General features: G+C 38.6%; 2 protein-coding genes across 4 annotated transcripts; both read right to left on the minus strand.

The window, feature by feature from the left end:
- Positions 1–195: 195 nt before the first annotated feature.
- Positions 196–6900, minus strand: LOC135584638 (uncharacterized). Of its 3 annotated transcripts, none has more exons than XM_065183177.1 (9): positions 6540–6900; positions 5521–5615; positions 3515–3583; positions 2806–2921; positions 2652–2706; positions 1769–1889; positions 1531–1578; positions 679–773; positions 196–592 (listed from the first exon to the last, which is right to left on the minus strand). In XM_065183177.1, exons 1-9 carry the CDS (start codon positions 6631–6633, stop codon positions 491–493), a joined length of 795 nt encoding a protein of 264 aa, XP_065039249.1. In that variant the 5' UTR covers positions 6634–6900; the 3' UTR covers positions 196–490. The 3 variants fall into 3 exon arrangements, with proteins under 3 accessions (XP_065039249.1, XP_065039248.1, XP_065039250.1); XM_065183176.1 differs by having other exon boundaries at positions 5521–5630; XM_065183178.1 differs by having other exon boundaries at positions 418–592; positions 1744–1889; positions 5521–5630.
- An 11625-nt stretch (positions 6901–18525) lies between these two features.
- Positions 18526–19095, minus strand: LOC135673901 (glycine-rich cell wall structural protein 1-like). Its single transcript, XM_065183301.1, has one exon. The coding sequence runs from the start codon at positions 19093–19095 to the stop codon at positions 18526–18528; it is 570 nt and encodes a 189-aa protein (XP_065039373.1).
- Between the last annotated feature and the right edge of the window lie 728 nt (positions 19096–19823).

Raw genomic sequence — 19823 nt, forward strand, 5'->3', positions numbered from 1 at the left:
GAAATCAATACGAACAGGAAAATATATATATATGGATAATATTTAAAACGAGTTCGAATAGTTGAATAGTTGTTAGTCGTTTCTTTAATCCCAATGAGCACGATAAAAGATTCATACGCCCCTTCAGTGGTTATTATGAATAATGCTTCTCTAAGACCAAGGTTATAACAAAAGATGTTGCAACTTTGCAATGCCTTGTATCTCAAAATCGGGGAACTAAAAAGCAAATTTTAGATCGTCGATCTATGACCAGAACACTCCGGACCATCAATCATTTAACAACATATCTTTGGCACTCTTATATACACGTCTCAAAGTTCAACAGAAACCCCACGCAGTTGGTCTTGCCTATTCCCTAGGACTGACATCACTTGGAACTCAACTTGAGCATTGTATTGAAACAATCTTTGTGATGGCTAAGCAAACCGAAACAACATCATCAAACTGCAAAATTCTGAGGAATTCACACGAAGAAGAAGTCAGATGGTTCCTAACGTTTAAGGAGGTTGTAGGAAGGCATGTCCTCGATTCGTTGGATGTCTTCCAGTAGAAGCTCTTGTTCAAGCTGACGGCGTGTCGACTTCATGACCAACTAAACGAAAGCAGCAGAGATCAAGAGATCAATGCAAGTACAGAAACAGAGAATAAATAGTCAAAAGGATAGTAAGAGCAACGAACATTGAAGTCCATGTAGGAGGCGCGCATTGCGAGCCATTGCTGGTCCATCATCTTGAAAGACATGCAGTACAACATATCGAAAGCTCGCTCGTTTTCTGGAGGCAAATTACAAGGAAAACTCTTGTCAGTGCCAAGCGTGCAAGTTCCTATAGGAGAAACATTCCAGAGAACAGACTAAAGAATAGCTTCCATCCTTGGTTTCTGAGAAAAGCCTGATACTTGGCTAGAATTAAAACATTTCATGCCATTATAGGCAATTACAATTTCCTGTTTATTTACGATGAGTGCAAAGTGAGAGAGACAACAAAAAGGATCAATTTGAGGGTTACCTAAAAAGGCATGGTTGTGCTCCATATACAGCAAAAAAAAAAAAAAAAAGCCAGATACTAGTTTAATATACAAGATCAGCGCAAATGTGATGGCTACATAAAATCGTCAATCAATTGACAATTAAACAAGGGACCAGCGGTAGATCTGAATCAGTGTCCAGACACAAGAATTAGAGTACTCATATGTGGGAACCTAATCCACCATTTTCCAAATTCGGTTTAGATATCAGGTAAAACTGGGACTGTACACACTACAAGGTATGAATTCAGAATTCAAATGTAATCCGATAAGCTTTCTAGATCGTCATATAAGCTTAATAGTGATTATATGTTTGTTTGAGTGAAGTATGTCTGCCGAGAAATGATCACAGGGAATTCTGCAGATCAGTGGTCTAGTTTATAGCATCTGGATACAAAAGGTAGTAAGCAGGCAATGATGGTGATATTTTCCCCTATCTGACATCCAGAAAAAGAAAACAGCCTTGGCAAATAACAAAGCAATAATCAAACTGCTGAAACGTACCTGAAAGTAGCTTCAAGAAAACTGATGCCATCATTGATGTTGGTTTGGCTGCAGTCACCAATATAGTTAATAAGCAGTGGTGCCAAGACCTTAAATTGGCAGAAAAGTAATTCGGTAGATAAATATCATAAAGAAACCTTGTAGAACTTTTAATGTGAGTATACATTACGTGCAAGCAACTCCTAGAAATTTAAAAATTAGGTGTCTGTTAACCTATTATGATCAGTAGAGCACAAACCAGCTTGAAGATCAAGCATCTGTATGAGCATGAATGTAATATTTACACCAGCAACAGCAAATGGATACTCCCACATGGCTCTGACGCCTTCCCGCTTTTGCAGAAGATCCTGGAAAGATTTCTGCAGGGAGATTTTTGATAACCAAAGATGACAGCAGGTTATCAAAGAGAATGCAGGCTAAAAAGATGCGAACTGTGATGCGAAGTAACATAAAAGTCAAAGATTCAAAATATATGATAACAAATATTAGCTCTACAGGTGGGTCTTAATTTCGTATCGCCCATTTTTTGATACAAATTATACGAGATGATTTAGTCTGCAATCACTTACACGAATAAGGGAAGTAAACAATGAGGTGTAACTAAAATATACTTTTATCAAAAAATACTAAGTAAATACACGATATAAAACTTCATGTATGTCTCTGGTTCCCACTTTTGATTAGGGACATGTCCTGGTGCAAACTGACTTAAACAATGAATCTAGACTAAAGCAAAATCAAATCACAAATCAAGAGTTATTACTTAATGCTAAGCCACTCAAGAGCTATTAACTAGTAAACCCTTGCATTTAACCCACCCACAAGCCTTTCAAACTCAATCAGAATTCAAGTCTCATTCAAAACGAGGAGAACTCTAATTTTGTAATGCCAACAAGCTAACAGTCCACAACTCTGATTTTTTTTAATTAAAAAACTTAAATTTCAAAAACAAACATAATTAAGAACAGTACACTGCATTTTGTAAGCATAACAATGCATTAAACAGTTTGTTGAAAGTTAAGTGCTGAAATTATTTTTTGCATACATGAAAAACACAAATTCCTTGTATTCAAAATATACTATAAGGTGTTCCTGTTTTAGAATAAAAAAGGCAGACTTACAGGATAGTTCTTGGCAAAGAATAACAGATTTTCCAAAGATATGAAACCACCTCCTCTGTAAAACAAAACCAAAAATCATCTAAAACTGTCACGCTAAATGTAAGTGAGCTCTAAACAAGACATAGCTATGGAAGAAGTAACAGAAATATAGTACCTGAAATCAGTAGAGGGATCTTTTCCTTGCCATCCCATTTCCTTCCACTGGTCAGATATTATACCATAGAGTTCGACCCCAGGATAAGCAGCATACCAAAGGGCCCACAAAGCTTCCTAACATGATTGAAATATAGATCATAAGATGCTAAAATATAAACTCCACAATAAGGTATCGGTTTCTTGCTTCTAAAAAATATATATTGATGGTTTTTTTTCTTAAAACAGAAATTTGTATTTAAAAGGGAAATAATGATGTATTTAATTAGACCATTGGAATGTAGCACAAACTTTTGTTAAGGGAATGAAAAAAGATTAGAGTCTCAAATCATGTTTTCCCCAGAAAAACAAATGTATTGTGATATGTAAATGCAAACCACCAAGTAACGTAAGAAAACACTTTGGTCCTTGTATGCAGAAATAGTTATATAGTTAACATTAACTACGACGCTTAGATAGTAACTAGTAATACACTATCTGTAGTATAAATACTTAGTCATGTATTAACTATTTTATTTTTTGTGCTCGGGAGTGTTCTGCATACTTAGAGTTCAAGTTTCTTTAGTTCAGAAATAATCCATTACAAAAAGCAATTTAAAGTTAACGGTTTGCTTTTTCCCAGATTTAGAACGAGTTCTCCAACATCATAAAGATTCGTTCTTAACTTGCTTGTGTTCATACAGCGAATTGGATGCAATACCAAAATGTACCTGATGCTCTTTCTTTGAACTATCATACGCAACATCTATTCGGCTCTGTAATCTTCGCAAGCATTCCTCCTACAAACACATCAAACAAATTTAAACTCCTGTTGGGCTTCCAACTGACTATCCAAAAGGAAAAGTTGGTAGTAAATTCTCAGATGATTAAAAGATCATCGAACTAGCTTACGGTAAATAATGTTGAGAGATAAACTAAGACATGGTAACCAAAACATGCGCGTGCATTTCAGACGCATAGATATGAGAGAGAAATTAGAAGGGGAGATTTTTTATACTCAAGAAACTAAATAATACGAATCAAAACAAAAATTGAGTTCGGCATTGTTTTGAAATAATAAAGAAAATTATTGCAGATGTCAGATTTTCTTAATAATTTAATCTGCCAGATATTAGTTGCGAGGATACAATAAGTTATTGATCTTTTAGTAGGTATTCCGAACAAATCCCGTTAAGCACGTATTCATGCAAACATAATGTTGACAAATACTTATAAGCACCTCAGAAAGCTTCGCTTCATGAATAAAAGTACGAACATATAGAACCTTCCAAAATTCATCAAATCTTGAACGATTAAAGTATGAAAACAATAAAAAAAAATATTTTTTTAGTAAAGAGTAAATAGTGAAAGTGGGATTGGAGCTTACGATATATTATTAGTCTTTACCAACTAAACTAACTAACACATTTTTTTTTTAAATAATATATATATATCTTTTCATCAATATATACAGTATGATTTTATCCTATATAAGAACTATGTTTTAATACTAAAAAATAAGAGAAAAATTATAAATAACCAAGAAAACTGGATTCACTCCGTCATTTTGTCTGCTTCCCACCTGCTGACACCCAACAAGTGTTTCGAACACGAAACATCAAACTAACAAGCAAACCAAATCGCATAAATTAACCAATAAAGGCCAATAAAGGAGATTCAGTGATATGAATGTGCTTGGATCAAGTTCAACCCTTCATCGGGTCTACTGCAACCATTCAAGGATCCAGTCCAAATACATTTAATATAGATAAAATTCGATCAGATAGAGATTTGGTTCAATAGATAAATACAAACATAGGATCATAATTATTTATAATGTCGCACAGATTTGATGATAAAGACGATGCAACATCAAGCCTATCCCATCTGACCAAAGTGATGACACGACCAAACTCGGAAGTCAAACCGAGTCCAACACAGAAGCAAGGTAAAGTCACTGAATTCGTTCAACGTACTTAATTTGACCTCGAGCTTAGCTTGATCAATCCAAACCACACTAGATGTGCATTACATGTGGACAAAGGTTAGACTAACGTGTACATCGATGCAGTAACAAATGAGTCACATAATAGAATAAATAAAAGAACGAAATTTCGATTATACCAATTTGTACGAGCTGGTATTCACAGACTCGCTCAAGGATCGGTAATAATATAGATTAATACCAATCGGTATTTAATTTTTTATTATTTCTCGATATTATCATGTGGTATGAGTCAAGACACTTTTTTGGTATATAGATACTTTACTGGTCTGACCATTTAGTATCGAGATTTAAATTCTTGGAATAAATTAGTAAAATTTAGATGGAAAAAGATTTTCATCCTTTCATAGCTAAAAAATATGCAATGCAATAAAAATGTCCTTTTTAAAAAAAATTGGATTCAAATTCAAAAGAAAAAGATACTGACAAAATTAAAAATAGTAGTAAGTGACAATTAAGCTTATCTTGCAGATATAATGATACGTAACGTTGTTTGTTCTATATCAGTTATCCGAATGTAGACGACAAACATGACCATGATACCCATCATCATGTCGCAAAAGCAATCATTATTTCTTAACGACAAAAAGAAATGATACGAGAGCACAATGCCATAGTTATGTACCAAGAGTAACTCAACTAACCAAATAATGCAAGTTTCTACTTGAACGTACTATGGTTTAAACAAGCGACTTGTATGAAAGAAATGGATAGTATAATATATGATTTTACCTGTGAAGGTGTCAGATCAAATAATAGACGAGTATTGTTATCTCGTCTTTGGGCACAAACGCATGACAGGCCTCGTCCAATCCAAGCTGTTGATCCTGTTACAACCTCAGCTATAGAAAACACAAGCCAATGAATATATTCATACTCTTCAGCGAACTCCAAAATTAAACACAATGTTTAATGGAAAATAAACAAGGAAAATGACTTGTATTGCCATCAAACCTTATAGACACAAATCTTCCTTGACAACTAGAAATCACACTCAAGCTGTATTACTAACAACCTCACTTTGCAAAGCAAATTACAATCACTTAGAACTCGAAATAGAGAGATCGAAAAAGGACAGGTAACAAAACAAAAGCACACAATATAATTTAAAGGCCTTGCATTAACACAATTTAGGGGTTCTAGGAAAATTCAGCTTGCAGGAACATTTTATCAATTTTGGTGATTACAAGCATATGAACAACTACTGGAGTGGTAACAGCAGCATGACTTTGATGAAGCAAAGATATAAAGTATGGCCCGTACAATAACAAGATTGTTATATACATATTCATATCAAGCAAGGCCACAAATTATTGGAAATAACATATTAGAGTAGGAAGCGCAACAAAGATTTCAGAAAAATTGATTAGACAGACAAACTGGAGGCTAATATGAATCAAGAAGCCTTGTTTAGTTCAACATTGATATGTAAAATGCACTACATATCTTGACTCTGTTCTGACTCTGTCATGTTAAAATAAAAGAAATAAAATCTAATCCCTAAATATAGCATATCACTCATCTTTTATGTTTTATATTAGCAACCTAATTATACGTATCCTGGAGGAACATAATTAAAATAGTCACATACCACTACAGTTAAGAGCATCTCTCATATACCAGATTCCATCGATCTAAATGCACAAGAAAAACAACGCTTTAGATTATTTAGCTGAGATTGTTCCATCTTTCATCTCGATCTATTGTTCTTCTTTTAGCGAAGTATTTTGAAGAGACGAGCAATCGCATACCAGGCGACGAGCGGCATCCGCTCCCTCGAGGCGGCCCCTGCGACACCCTCCTCACCGCCACGAACGGCCCGCCTTTTCCGTCCGTCTCCCGCATCTGCGTCGCCTCTGGGTTCACTCCGAAACCTTCGTTCGAGCCCCACGCTCGACGAGACCACCCATCCCGACGACCACCACCAACTCCTCAAGGACTCGGCATCCGAAGCGAAGCACGAGGGTCGTCGATCGATCGATGAGCGCGTCGGGGGCGGACTCGTGTCGGAGAAAAGGGGAAGAAGAGATCAAGATCTCGCTCCCATGCTGCCTGATACGACTCTGCGGAGCGAGTGGTGGTTTCCTCTATCTCTCTCTCTCTCTTGTCTCTCTCTCTCCCTCCCTCGCTCTTTAGATGGCGGATCGTTCAATTGGTTTCGATTCGGTTTGCGTATGGCATTTATTTATTGGGAGAGTAAAAATAATGGATATAATACGGATTAATCCTAAGACGGAGCGAATGTTTTTCCACGCCGGTTTTCTAACGGGCGTTGATTACGCGCAAGAACAAACGTCCCACCGAACCGCAAACGGGTTCTGCCACCTCAGCGCGTAAAATTAACACGTAGGAATGACATGTTTGGTTAAGATGTGGAGAGCCATTCATGATGGCTGCGGTGTTCGGTGACACTTTTATCCCGGCCAGCCCCGTGCCTCGTTGTGGTCACCTTCCGGTGGGCGAGCACGACCCTTTGCATACAAGTTTGGTCCCCTTCCATGGTCAATTCTTGGAGGCAATCGTGATCCAAGCTGTAGCTGTTTGATCCCAAATTCAACACGAATGAAAGCAAAAGCTAAGCCCTCATAATTTTATTAGGATTCACCCTCACATCTATCTTTCTCCTTTTGTATCAACATTTATTGATATTTATAGTTATTTGTCAACAAATAATTTTCCCAAAGTATGGGCATCTAGTGAGTTAATTTTAAGGTTTTCAACTAAATGAATGCTTCCGATTCTAATGATCATAATATTTCTTGGATGTATGTGTATATTAATTAATTAATTAATTAATTTTGGAATATATATGATAGCTAAATAGGTAGTATCGTGATTGGTATGAGTACTAATATACTAATAATTATCTGACTTCGAACGAATTAAAACATTAGTGATGACATTAACGATGGGCTCTCACCGGCGGTCAACTTAAGAAAGATCGTATGAGACCTTGATGCAATGAGTCATTTTGGTTGGAATCAACATGAATAGACCAAGGTAAATTGAAAATTCAAGAATCGATGATCGCATTTGGTCAAAATCGAAACAATCATGGTCAAGATTTTTGCTTACAGAAATACTGCAAATTGAATGATTAATTAAAATGTGATTTAAACAGGAAGCTCAATCGGTTCAACAAATATCACAAAGCTGGTTGACATTTGGCGCTCGATGTGGCACTCGTAGTTAAAGAATGATGACAAGTAGCATCACTTGATGATGTTTACAAGACTTGGAGGCGTAGTAGGTCAGGGAAGGTGAGCTGCTGTAGAGCACTACTCCTAACGAGGAGGTTCGAGTGGTTCGACAATGTCTAATTTGAAAATAATCAAAAGGAATCACCAATGTACTTTCGATCCTAAAAGGGAATTTAAATAATATGATTTGTGCATGCAACAAATTCCAGCCCACCCATGTGATTATTATATCATGAATTATTATGTTAATAAAGACATAAAGTCTCAATTATTTAGGTTGAATATGTTTTCATTGAGATCCTTAAAGTTTAAAATATTTAATTTTATATTTATTAAAAAATTAGATATCTTTTTTTATCACTTCTCGTACTATTAATACTAAGCATTTTATCTTTTAAATTACATACGACTCATTATTCTGTGTTCATTTCATCTAAAATAATATTTATTTATTTTATATTCCATATAGCTAATGTTTCAAGAATGGATATATTTCTTCTCTATTTAATGGTTTGCAGTAAGCTCACACATTCTCCTCTTCTTTTCCTAATTGTTGTGGTAGAATTAGGTTACTACCACCTAAATTTACTCCCACATTTTACTCCTAGAGATTTAGACAATGTGACCTTAGACCAATGTAGATCTAACTAGGAAGTTACCTGTATTAATAACATAAATCAACATGTATTAATATCCTAAGCACAGTCCCCTAGGCAACAGAAGGTCCTATTGGCCATTCAAAATAGTGATTTAATATTATTAATGTCATAAATCAACAAGAGACACATGCTATGCTAAGATCCAATAACAATAGACATTTTTTTTATTATCCCAACAATAAAAATATTTCATGCAAGTGCATAGGGATCAGATAACTGTGTGAGTTCCAAGCTCTCATAGCTCAATGTGAGCAATACTATGTTAAATGTCCAAAAGTTATATATAAGAATAAGCTTAAAATAATAAATTAGTGCATAAAGCTCTTATTAAAAAGTCAATATCTTTGTTTTGTTTGATGTAAATCATTATTATTTGAATCATAAAGAAATTTTTTTATCGTGGAAGGATCTAGAGAAGTTTATTCTAGATATTGCTAAATTTATTGAGAGGGAGACCAATCTCCAACCCCCTTTGGAGATCCAACCTGTTTGGGAGTCTTACATGCATAGGATTCAGAAAGTGAAGTGACATCCCACTAAACAAAGCGATAGCATGTGAGTGACTATGATAGTTGAGGATAAGACTTGGAGGAGGATGGGCACTACTTTCTCTCTTCAACACAGTTCTTGTTGTTCCAGAAATTTTCAGGGACAAGATAGTGGAATTATTTTACATTTATGACTGGTCTAAAGAAATTACAATACGGTGGAAGCATGAATCTTACATACTAATTTGGTTATATTTCTTTTAAATTTTCTGTCCTTTGTTCTTGATTTAATCTGGACAATCTAAAAGAAGATGAAGGATGGTGTTCATGGTGATGTTGAATTATTGATTTCTTTCTTTGGAGGAGAGAAAGAGAGAGAGAGAGAGAGAGAGAGCATTGAAAGAAAGAACTCCTAAAAGAAAAGGTTCAGTCGATTGACTTCTTTTATGGAACAAATTACGGCTCATCAAAAAAGTGAGAGCCACTGAATGCAAAGCAGAAGCAGGAGCTCAATCATGGTGGTCAGTGGTCGGTGGTTACTTATGAGACCACCTTCTTTCTTAGTTGGCTGAGATGAGCTGATGGGATAAGCAGACCCCAACAATTTGATCTAAAGCTCCTCATCACTGTCAAAGTTGGAGCTCTTGTGGAGGCCATAATCCAAAACTGCTCAGCATCAGTGAAGTAACTCAAGTGTTTGAAGCACAATACCAAGTTACTAAGAATTGCCAGCATCAAAAATTTTCTGTCTCATTTCACAAAATGTCACAGATGCATTCAGTTTCAATATGAACGAGAGAGAGAGAGAGAGAGGTTAATCAATTGCTGGATGCCATGAAGATGCACAAAAGTTCAGATAAGTTATGATAGCATAATCTTTCAGGAAATTCCAAGACCACCTGAAAAGTATACATCAGGTTGTCAGTTGCAAAGCTTCCTGGAACATAAGAAGAATAAAGAAATAGGAAATCTACAAAACTCAAGATGCTTGATGTTGACAGTCTTAGGCTTCACTTGAAGCACATTTAATTATGATTAAGAAAGGAAAATAATTGTCCTGGATACTGTTCTATGAAAATACATTCTTTTGAACTTGATATGCAGACTTACAACAACAGTATACAGGCTTACAGGAACATATATCCAACATCGAACACTAAATTCAAGTTGCTAAATCCTATGTTTCTCTTTGAAGTACCATGAAAGAATTGCAAGACCAAAGATCACAGTTCTTACTTGTAATGATTAGCTGACAATGAACAAAACCTCCATTGGACATTGAGTTGTCATTAATATATGAACATTTATCTTCTGTAACGCAATGAGCTAAGGCATGCAGAAGCAGATCACCATCTTCTTCAGCTAAATAACCTTCTGGACTTGTCTAAATACAAACCTATGCAGAACCAATCTCTTTATTGTGGCTATAGAAATTAATCTTCACGGAAACACAAGTTTGTGTAAGCATCCAACTTTCCATGATGATCACAGATCATATTTAGAGTGACATGGAGTCACTGTAATTTACTTGACTTAAGTTGCAGGGAATACAGAACCATGCTTGTTTTAAGTCAAAAGAAGCCCAAACAATATTCAAATTGATGGATCAACAGAGTACTTACCGAAACAATTTTGGGACACTGAAAAGTCCTAAATTTGCAAAACCACTATTCATGATTGTTTAGTGAATGCATAGATTCTCATAAAAAAGACTCATATTGTAGATGGTTGCTTGCGGTCATTCTTTAGTCGATATGCATTACAATATCTTTTGGTTGGAAGGAGGATGAACTTAAACTTCAATTGCTCATTCTCATATCTGTCTTGTGGCTGCTTTAGGAGTTCTAAGGAGGCTTTATCAGCCCACAGCCCACATCCCCTCTTAACCTAACCCTAATTAAGATTAGGGAGGTGTGGTGGCTGCGTTTTAGAGGCAGATTAAGGCTATAAAAAGGCAGCAACGAGGCAGATCTAGGAGGCCACGGGATTCCAAAGAGAAGAAGGAGATCAAGGCAGAAAAGGAAGAGAAAGAAAGGGAAGAAGACAAGGACAACGTAGAGAGACTGTTCACAATCATCTAGCAGTGTTCTCATCTCAGGTTAGATCAAATCTACAGTAGACTCTTGCTGTGATTACTTGGGGAGGTTTTAGATATTGTGGGCAGTGACGTGATCCTTGTATCCCAGTTATTCTCTTGTGGTTGTTGCTAGGGTTTTGGGCAAGAGATTGAGATTTGTATATTCATTATTCTCATAGTGGATTATCTCTAGTTTGCCCCGTGGTTTTTACCCTTCACATTGAAGGGGTTTTCCACGTATATCTTGGTGTTCTGTTTGATTGTGTTTCCATTTTATTCCGCTGCGTATTTTGGTCTTCTAGTATTTGTTCCTATACAAAGGTTATTCCTCTTTTTATCCCCATCAACTGGTATCAGAGCGGGGTTTTGGTGATTTAATTTTTGTATTTGAACATGGAGGCCAGTAATATTTCTCGCATGATTAGTTTAAATGGAAATAATTGGATGATATGGAAACCAAGAATGGAAGATCTCTTGTATTGCAAAGATTTGTATGGACCTTTGCAAGGGGATAGTGCAAAACCTACAACTATGACAGATGATGAGTGGAAGAGGTTAGATCGAAAAACAATTGGGTTTATTAGACAGTGGCTTGATGATAGTGTCTTTCACCATGTTTCTACTGAAATTTCTGCATATTCTCTTTGGAAAAAATTGGAAAGTCTCTATGAAAGAAAAACAGCTGGCAACAAAGCTTTTTTGATCAGAAAACTTGTGAACCTAAAATATAGAGAGGGTGCTTCTATTGCTGAGCATTTGAATGAAATGCAGAGTATTACTAACCAGTTATCCTCTATGAGAATGTCTCTTGATGATGAGTTGCAGGCATTGTTACTTCTCAGTTCATTACCAGAAAGTTGGGAGACACTGGTGGTTTCCCTCAGTAATTCTGCGCCAGATGGTATTGTCACTATGAGTCAAGTAACAAGCAGTTTGTTGAATGAGGAGTTGAGAAGAAAGAGTTCAGCAACATCTCAGAATGATTCACAATCACTTATCTCAGAGAACAGAGGAAGGTCAAAGTCCAGAAGCAGTTCACGTATGGGTAGGAGCAAGTCAAGATCAAGAAAAGATATTGTTTGCTATAACTGTGGTGAGAAAGGACATTACAAGAACCAATGTAAGCAACCTAAGAAGAACAAGAAAAAGGGAAAAGAAGTGGAGTCTACAGAATCAAAGGATAATACTACAGCTACAATGCAGGGTGGTGATTATTTGATTTTGTCTCCTTCTGATGATATTTTTTCTTGTGTGTGTCAGGATCTTGAGTGGGTGATTGACACAGGTGCTTCTTATTATGCTACACCACGGAGGGAGTTTTTTGCTACATACAGGTCTGGAAACTTTGGTGTTGTCAAGATGGGCAACTATGGCACAGCAGACATCATTGGCATGGGTGATATCCATTTAAAGACCAACCTTGGCTGCAAGTTGGTACTTAAGGATGTAAGACATGTGGTTGACTTGAGGCTGAATTTAATTTCAGTTGGAAGACTAGATGATGAAGACTATGAAAGCAGATTTCACAGAGGGCAATGGAAACTCAGTAAGGGTTCTCTTGTTATAGCTAATGGAAAGAAATGTCATACTTTGTACAGGTTGCAGGCTAAAGCTTATGGTGAGCAGTTAAATGCTACAGAGAAAGACTTCAGTATGGAGTTGTGGCATAGGCGATTGGGACACATGAGCGAGAAGGGGCTGCAAACTCTTTCCAAGAGAGAGGTATTACCAGATCTCAGAGGTATACATCTGAACCCTTGTATTGATTGTTTAGCTGGTAAACAACATATAGTTTCATTTGCTAGTGCTGCTTTGTCTAGAAAAATGCATGCCTTAGACCGTGTTTATACAGATGTATGTGGTCCTTTGAGGACAAAAACTCCTGGTGGATCTGTTGATGTTCTTGGTATAAGTGGTGCACTTTATTTTGTCACTTTTATAGATGATTTTTCTAGGAAAGTTTGGGCCTATGCTTTGAAGACCAAAGATCAGGTTATTAATGTCTTTAAAGAGTTTCATGCCAGGGTTGAAAGGGAGACAGAAAGAAAATTGAAATGCATAAGATCAGATAATGGTGGTGAGTATACAGGATTGTTTAATGACTATTGCAGGTCACATGGAATCCAACATGAGATGACAGTTCCTGGTACACCTCAGCATAATGCAATTGCAGAGAGGATGAACCGCACCATCATGGAAAAGATCAGATGTATGCTTTCACAGGCCAAGCTACCCAAAAGGTTTTGGGATGAGGCTTTGAGGACTGCAGTTGATGTGATCAACTTATCACCATGTACAGCCCTAGATGGTGATGTTGCAGAGCATGTATGGTCAGGGAAAGATGTTTCCTACAGGCATTTGAAAGTGTTTGGTTGTCGTGCATTTGCACATGTTCCAGATAATGAGAGGTCTAAGCTGGATGGTAAATCTAAAGAATGTATTTTTCTTGGTTACTCACATGATCAGTTTGGTTACAGGCTTTGGGATCCAGAAAAACAGAAGGTGTTCAGGAGCAGAGATGTGATCTTCTTTGAGGATCAAACCTTTGAGGATTTGAAGAAGAAGGCACCAGCCAAGACTTCTGCAGAAGGATTAGCAGATTGTGACCCAGTTACTCCTCCAGTATATCAGGGTGATGGGGGAGATATGCAGGAAGATGGTGTAGAACCTGATATTGATCTACCTGTAGGACATGTTGAGCAAGAAGAAGTAGGAGAGCAAGTTCCCGCAGAACCTCAGTTGAGAAGATCTTCTAGACAACGTCAACCTTCCAGAAGATACTCTACAGATGAGTATGTGATGCTTACTGATGCAGGTGAACCAGAGAGTTACCAGGAAGCAGTTGAGAGTGAGCAGAAAGAGAAGTGGTTAGCTGCTATGCAGGAAGAGATGGATGCTCTTCAGAAGAACCACACTTATGATTTGGTGCTGCTACCAAATGGAATGAAGGCCTTGAAGAACAAGTGGGTTTTTAGGTTGAAGACTCAAGAATATTGTTCTCAACCAAAGTACAAAGCTAGATTGGTTGTGAAAGGCTTTGGTCAAAAGAAAGGTATTGATTTTGAAGAGATATTTTCTCCTGTTGTTAAAATGTCTTCTATTCGTGTTGCTCTTGGTATTGCTGCTAGCCAGGACTTGGAGGTTGAGCAGTTAGATGTGAAGACAGCTTTCCTTCATGGTGATTTGGAGGAGGAAATTTATATGGAGCAACCAGAAGGCTTCAAAGTGAAAGGTAAAGATAATTTTGTCTGCAAGTTGAAGAAGAGCTTGTATGGGCTAAAGCAAGCTCCAAGACAGTGGTACAGAAAGTTTGATTCATTTATGACAGAAAATGGATACAAAAGAACGGCTTCAGATCATTGTGTGTACATCAAATGGTTTGGTGAGGATTTTATTATTCTCTTACTTTATGTTGATGACATGCTTATTCTTGGGAAAGATATGTCTAAAATTGATAGGTTGAAGAAGGAAATGAGTGAGTCTTTTGCAATGAAGGACATGGGGCCAGCAAAGCAAATACTAGGCATGCAGATTTCTCGTGACAGGAAAAACAAGAAGATTTGGTTGTCACAGGAGAAATACATCGAGAAGGTATTGGAAAGATTCAGTATGAGCAATGCTAAGCCAGTTGGTTCTCCTCTTGCAGGTCACTTCAAGTTGTGCTCAGAACAGAGTCCGTCAAGTGATGAGGAGAAGGAGAAAATGCAAAAGGTTCCTTATGCTTCAGCAGTTGGAAGTTTAATGTATGCAATGGTATGTACGAGGCCAGACATCGCATATGCAGTGGGTGTTACTAGCAGATTTCTTGCAAATCCAGGCAAAGAGCACTGGGCAGCGGTGAAGTGGATTTTTAGATATCTCAGAGGGAGCTCTAAGGTTTGTTTAAGCTTTGGAGATGGACCACCTGTGTTGACAGGTTACACAGATGCAGATATGGCCAGAGATATAGATACGAGGAAGTCTACTTCAGGTTATGTACTTACTTTTGCAGGGGGAGCTGTGTCATGGCAATCCAGGTTACAAAGGTGTATTGCTCTCTCCACCACAGAAGCAGAATATATTGCTGCTACAGAGGTATGCAAAGAAATGTTATGGATGAAAGAATTCTTACAAGAATTGGGGCTGAAACAAGAAAATTATGTGGTGCATTGTGATAGCCAGAGTGTCATCCATTTGTGTAAGAACCCAATGTTTCATTCCAAGTCAAAGCATATAGATGTCAGATACCACTGGATTCGAAATGTATTTGAAGAGAAGCAGTTGCAGCTTCAGAAAATTCATACAGATGACAACGGAGCAGACATGTTAACGAAGACCTTACCAAAAGAAACACAGGAGATATGCTGACAGTTGGTCAGCATGGCTTCACATTGAGGAGTCATGGGACAGCCTCCCTTATGGGCTGAAGGGGGAGGTTGTTGGGCTGATGGCCCATATTCAGCCCATGTGGGCTTTATCAGCCCACAGCCCACATCCCCTCTTAACCTAACCCTAATTAAGATTAGGGAGGTGTGGTGGCTGCGTTTTAGAGGCAGATTAAGGCTATAAAAAGGCAGCAACGAGGCAGATCTAGGAGGCCACGGGATTCCAAAGAGAAGAAGGAGATCAAGGCAGAAAAGGAAGAGAAAGAAAGGGAAGAAGACAAGGACAACGCAGAGAGACTGTTCACAATCATCTAGCAGTGTTCTCATCTCAGGTTAGATCAAATCTACAGTAGACTCTTGCTGTGATTACTTGGGGAGGTTTTAGATATTGTGGGCAGTGACGTGATCCTTGTATCCCAGTTATTCTCTTGTGGTTGTTGCTAGGGTTTTGGGCAAGAGATTGAGATTTGTATATTCATTATTCTCATAGTGGATTATCTCTAGTTTGCCCCGTGGTTTTTACCCTTCACATTGAAGGGGTTTTCCACGTATATCTTGGTGTTCTGTTTGATTGTGTTTCCATTTTATTCCGCTGCGTATTTTGGTCTTCTAGTATTTGTTCCTATACAAAGGTTATTCCTCTTTTTATCCCCATCAAAAGTAGCATATTTTTGTTTTCAGGAAAAAGGGTCACATTTAGGTGAATCAGTAGGAAATTTTGTGTGTACCAATGTATGACTAAAGAAGTTTGGAAAGATGAGTTGTGATCAGCTCCAATAGTTTCTGCTGAATAGTTCTCGATGAACTTGAAGTACTTCAAAATTGTTGATTGAGCCTTGTCTTTTTTTTTGTCTTGGAAGCTAGCTATCATCCTTTAGTTCTTTTTGGTTACAGTCACAAATATAAATAGAACATTGTGTATTTGATATGAGAATGTTTGGCATCTGAATCCATCATCCAAGTGAAGTAGAGAGTATTCGGAGGCTGGGTTTTGACCTCCATTTTTTCCCTCCTGCTTCTCTCAAAAATCCAAAAAAGATGGAGCAGATACTGATGTTGAAAGCTCAAAAAAAGAATTTGTAAATCTTCGTAAAGCAAAGTAAAATAAATCTGAAGATGATCTCAGCGTTGCAAATCACCAGGTCTTTGAATTCGAACAACTTGAACGGATCTAAAAAGCTGTGATTGGTTTCAGAATAGGCATCAGGATTTCCATTCGGACTAGTCGTAAGATTAGCTCAGGTTGACTTGTGAGCTCCAGAATAGGATTAGAGCGAAACATGAATTATGTTTGGTTAATAATGTTGCTGCGCAATTGATGTCTGAAGTGTTGAAATTAATCTAAATTTAGTCTTAGTAATATGGTTCATTTGGTTTCCTTCATAATTATGCCAATTCCTGCATCATGCAGCATTAGGAAATACTATTACAGGTAGAGACAGCCTGCATTCCCCTTAAAACATCATGAGATCTTGAAACCTCCTGATTAGATTTACAACTGGAGATGCAAAAAATTTGTGCACAGATAAGAAATTACTGAAACGCGTTCTTTAGTTAATTAACCAGGCAGAATCATGCTTCATTTTCTCTGGGTTGTTTGCAGTCTTAAGATCTGAAGTGGCACATTCTCTGCAGCTTGGAATTCTTAAGCAATGAAGGATACAACCAATAGAAAACTATGCATCAGAAAAAAAGCATCATACTATCTTAAATGGCTAATGATTAATATGCAGTAATGGTAAAAAAAAAGTTTGCCATATATTTATCCATCATGCCTGAAAATTCTCTGCTTATGTTGTTTCAGAAAGTGCCCCATGTTCTTTTGCAGCAGATTTTTAAGAGCTGTACATTTGATGTCAAATGCTTAATACATTTTGACATTTCTTTGCAGTTTGTAGAACAAAGATTGATCATGTTAGAAAAAAACAAGATTTAAGTGTGGCCTGGAATGAGTCAGGCGATGTTTGCTTCATAATTAATTCCAGAAACATTAAAAGAACCAATGGATAATACAAAAGTTTTCTCAAGCATTGGCATTATTATCTTTTGCAAACGTGAAGACTATATAAACCAAAAAATTTTGCTATGCTGCCATCATGGAATGTTGGTGGGGATAGGAACCTTTGCTTTGCTTACAATAAAAGGGTAACCCTTATCATCAATAAGCCACATTTTACTCAAGCATATGTTACGCTTCCTCTTCTTCCACATGAATAGCCATGAACAACTACTTCAATCGATCAAAAAAGGGGAGGCACCTGATGCTTCTAGCATAGAGTGATATGACCAGTTAGGTCAGCTTACTATTTTCCAGAGTAGTTAGATTTGGAAAATAGAGGCTGCTTGTTGTCATTACAAGCATGATATATGTGGATATCGTTTGGTCACCTCGTGGGCAAAATGGCATGAAGTGAAGCTGTCGATTGACAGCAGCTTCTTGCGACCTTACATGCCTTGCTGTTCCAGAAGTAGGCTTAACATGACTCCTGTTTCCTCTCAGTCTCTCACCGTAGCAAAGAGAGCTCATTTGCCTCTGCATGGATGATGGCATGTAAAGTTACTAGCATGAACTAACTAGCAAAGTGGCAAATATAATTATTCTTCTGAGTCTGTTTCGTTGAGGCTGTCATTACAATGAATCTTTTTTGCTTATTAGAAGCCGAGATCTCAACCGGGGGTGGTAGGTCATTTAGTAGGGAGGTGTGCTGCTATTTCATAGGTTAATTGAATGGGCAAATAATATGCTCGTGATGGAGAGAGAAGGCTGCAAGAAAGAGGAAAGAGAAAGGGAATTTAAAACATAAAGGGTGGGCGTGCTGAGGGAGCAAGACATGTTGCTGGAGTCACCACCAGAAATCCTTCCAGCTATCACTGTGTCCTTACTCGCCAAACTTTGCTGTCCTCTCTCTCTCTCTCACTCTCTCTCTCTCTCTACTATTCCTCCCTATATTACCTCCGAAATTCCCCACTCTTCAGTCTCATCAACCCAAGCACAAAAGCTTCCTCGCCACAGCTCTTCACCACACAGAGAGGAAGTTCAAGAGAAGGCAGGCGAGCAATGGCATCCCATGCGCCAGCTCTGGCTCTAGTCATCTCCTTCGCCCTCCTCGCCACCTGCATCGCCCAATCCCCGGCCTCCTCCCCCACCGCGATGCCCCCGTCCACCACCGCCACCCCTCCGACCGCGTCATCCCCACCTCCCGCCTCCTCGCCTCCTCCGGTCGCCACGCCGCCGCCAGCCACCCCTCCTCCGGTCTCCACGCCGCCACCAGCCACGCCTCCTCCCGTCGCCACCCCGCCGCCAGCCACGCCCCCCGCCGTAACGCCGGCGACCCCACCTCCCGTTTCCACTCCTTCCCCGACCCCGTCGTCGACTCCAACAGGGGCGCCGGCTCCATCGACGTCCCCGTCGTCGTCTCCATCTCCTAGTCCCAGCAAGACTCCGACACCAGCGCCGGCGCCGGGTACCTCGACTCCGGCCGACGGCGGTTCCGGGGCGTACGTGCACGGAGTCAGCATGGGAGTGGTGGCGTTGCTTGGAGGAGTTGCATTGCTTGTGTAGAGCTTAGCGAGAGGCGTTTGATGTTGGTTTCATTGATTTTGGTGCTTTGCCTTCATGGATTCTATGTATTATTTGGTGTAATAACTCTGTCTACATTTCCTTCTTCCTAGTCGGGTCTTCATTTTTGTTGTGAGGCGATCATTGCAGACTGCTACACCACATATTCCTGTTATCCTCACTAATAACATGATGTCTTTATGATCTTGATGTGAGACCATGAACTCAAAACACTGATAGTTAATTCAAAGCCTACTCCCAACATCAAATTGCATCAAAGATTAACCATGTTGACAAAAAAAGGGGGGGGGGGGACAAATCATGGATGAAACCTCCCAAGAACAACCACATTGTCGCTAATGATCAACAGACAGCAAGTGTCATTCATGTCTCAGTTAGACACAGATCACTCTTCTGTGCTGCAAGATTCTTGTCAGCGGCAGATCACATGAAACTAAGAGCACGTCCTGGAAAACAGCAACTCGCAGCTGACAGACTTACAACATCAATCGATGTATCGAAGCCTCATAAAGAGATCTTGAGTAGCTACGTGAAAAAGATAGATGAAGGAATCGATGGGGATTGGGGGTCACATGGAAACCGGTGCCCTGGTAAAAGATGGACGCAGTGATCGAACATCTTTGGTGGCAGAGACGGACGTCAGGGGACCACCGGTGGGTGGGAGATG

Source organism: Musa acuminata, chromosome BXJ1-5 (genome assembly GCF_036884655.1).
Source record: "Musa acuminata AAA Group cultivar baxijiao chromosome BXJ1-5, Cavendish_Baxijiao_AAA, whole genome shotgun sequence".
Classification (NCBI taxonomy): domain Eukaryota; kingdom Viridiplantae; phylum Streptophyta; class Magnoliopsida; order Zingiberales; family Musaceae; genus Musa; species Musa acuminata.

Excerpts from the sequence above, each read along its gene's own strand:
- LOC135584638 (XM_065183176.1), bottom strand. The coding sequence starts at position 6,633 with ATGCGGGAGACGGACGGAAAAGGCGGGCCGTTCGTGGCGGTGAGGAGG. Across the intron at positions 774-1,530 it reads TTTCTTGAAGCTACTTTCAG|AAAACGAGCGAGCTTTCGAT; the intron begins GTACGTTTCAGC and ends ATTTGCCTCCAG. Across the intron at positions 593-678 it reads CCTCCTACATGGACTTCAAT|TTGGTCATGAAGTCGACACG; the intron begins GTTCGTTGCTCT and ends GCTTTCGTTTAG.
- LOC135673901 (XM_065183301.1), bottom strand. The coding sequence starts at position 19,095 with ATGCTGACTCCGTGCACGTACGCCCCGGAACCGCCGTCGGCCGGAGTC.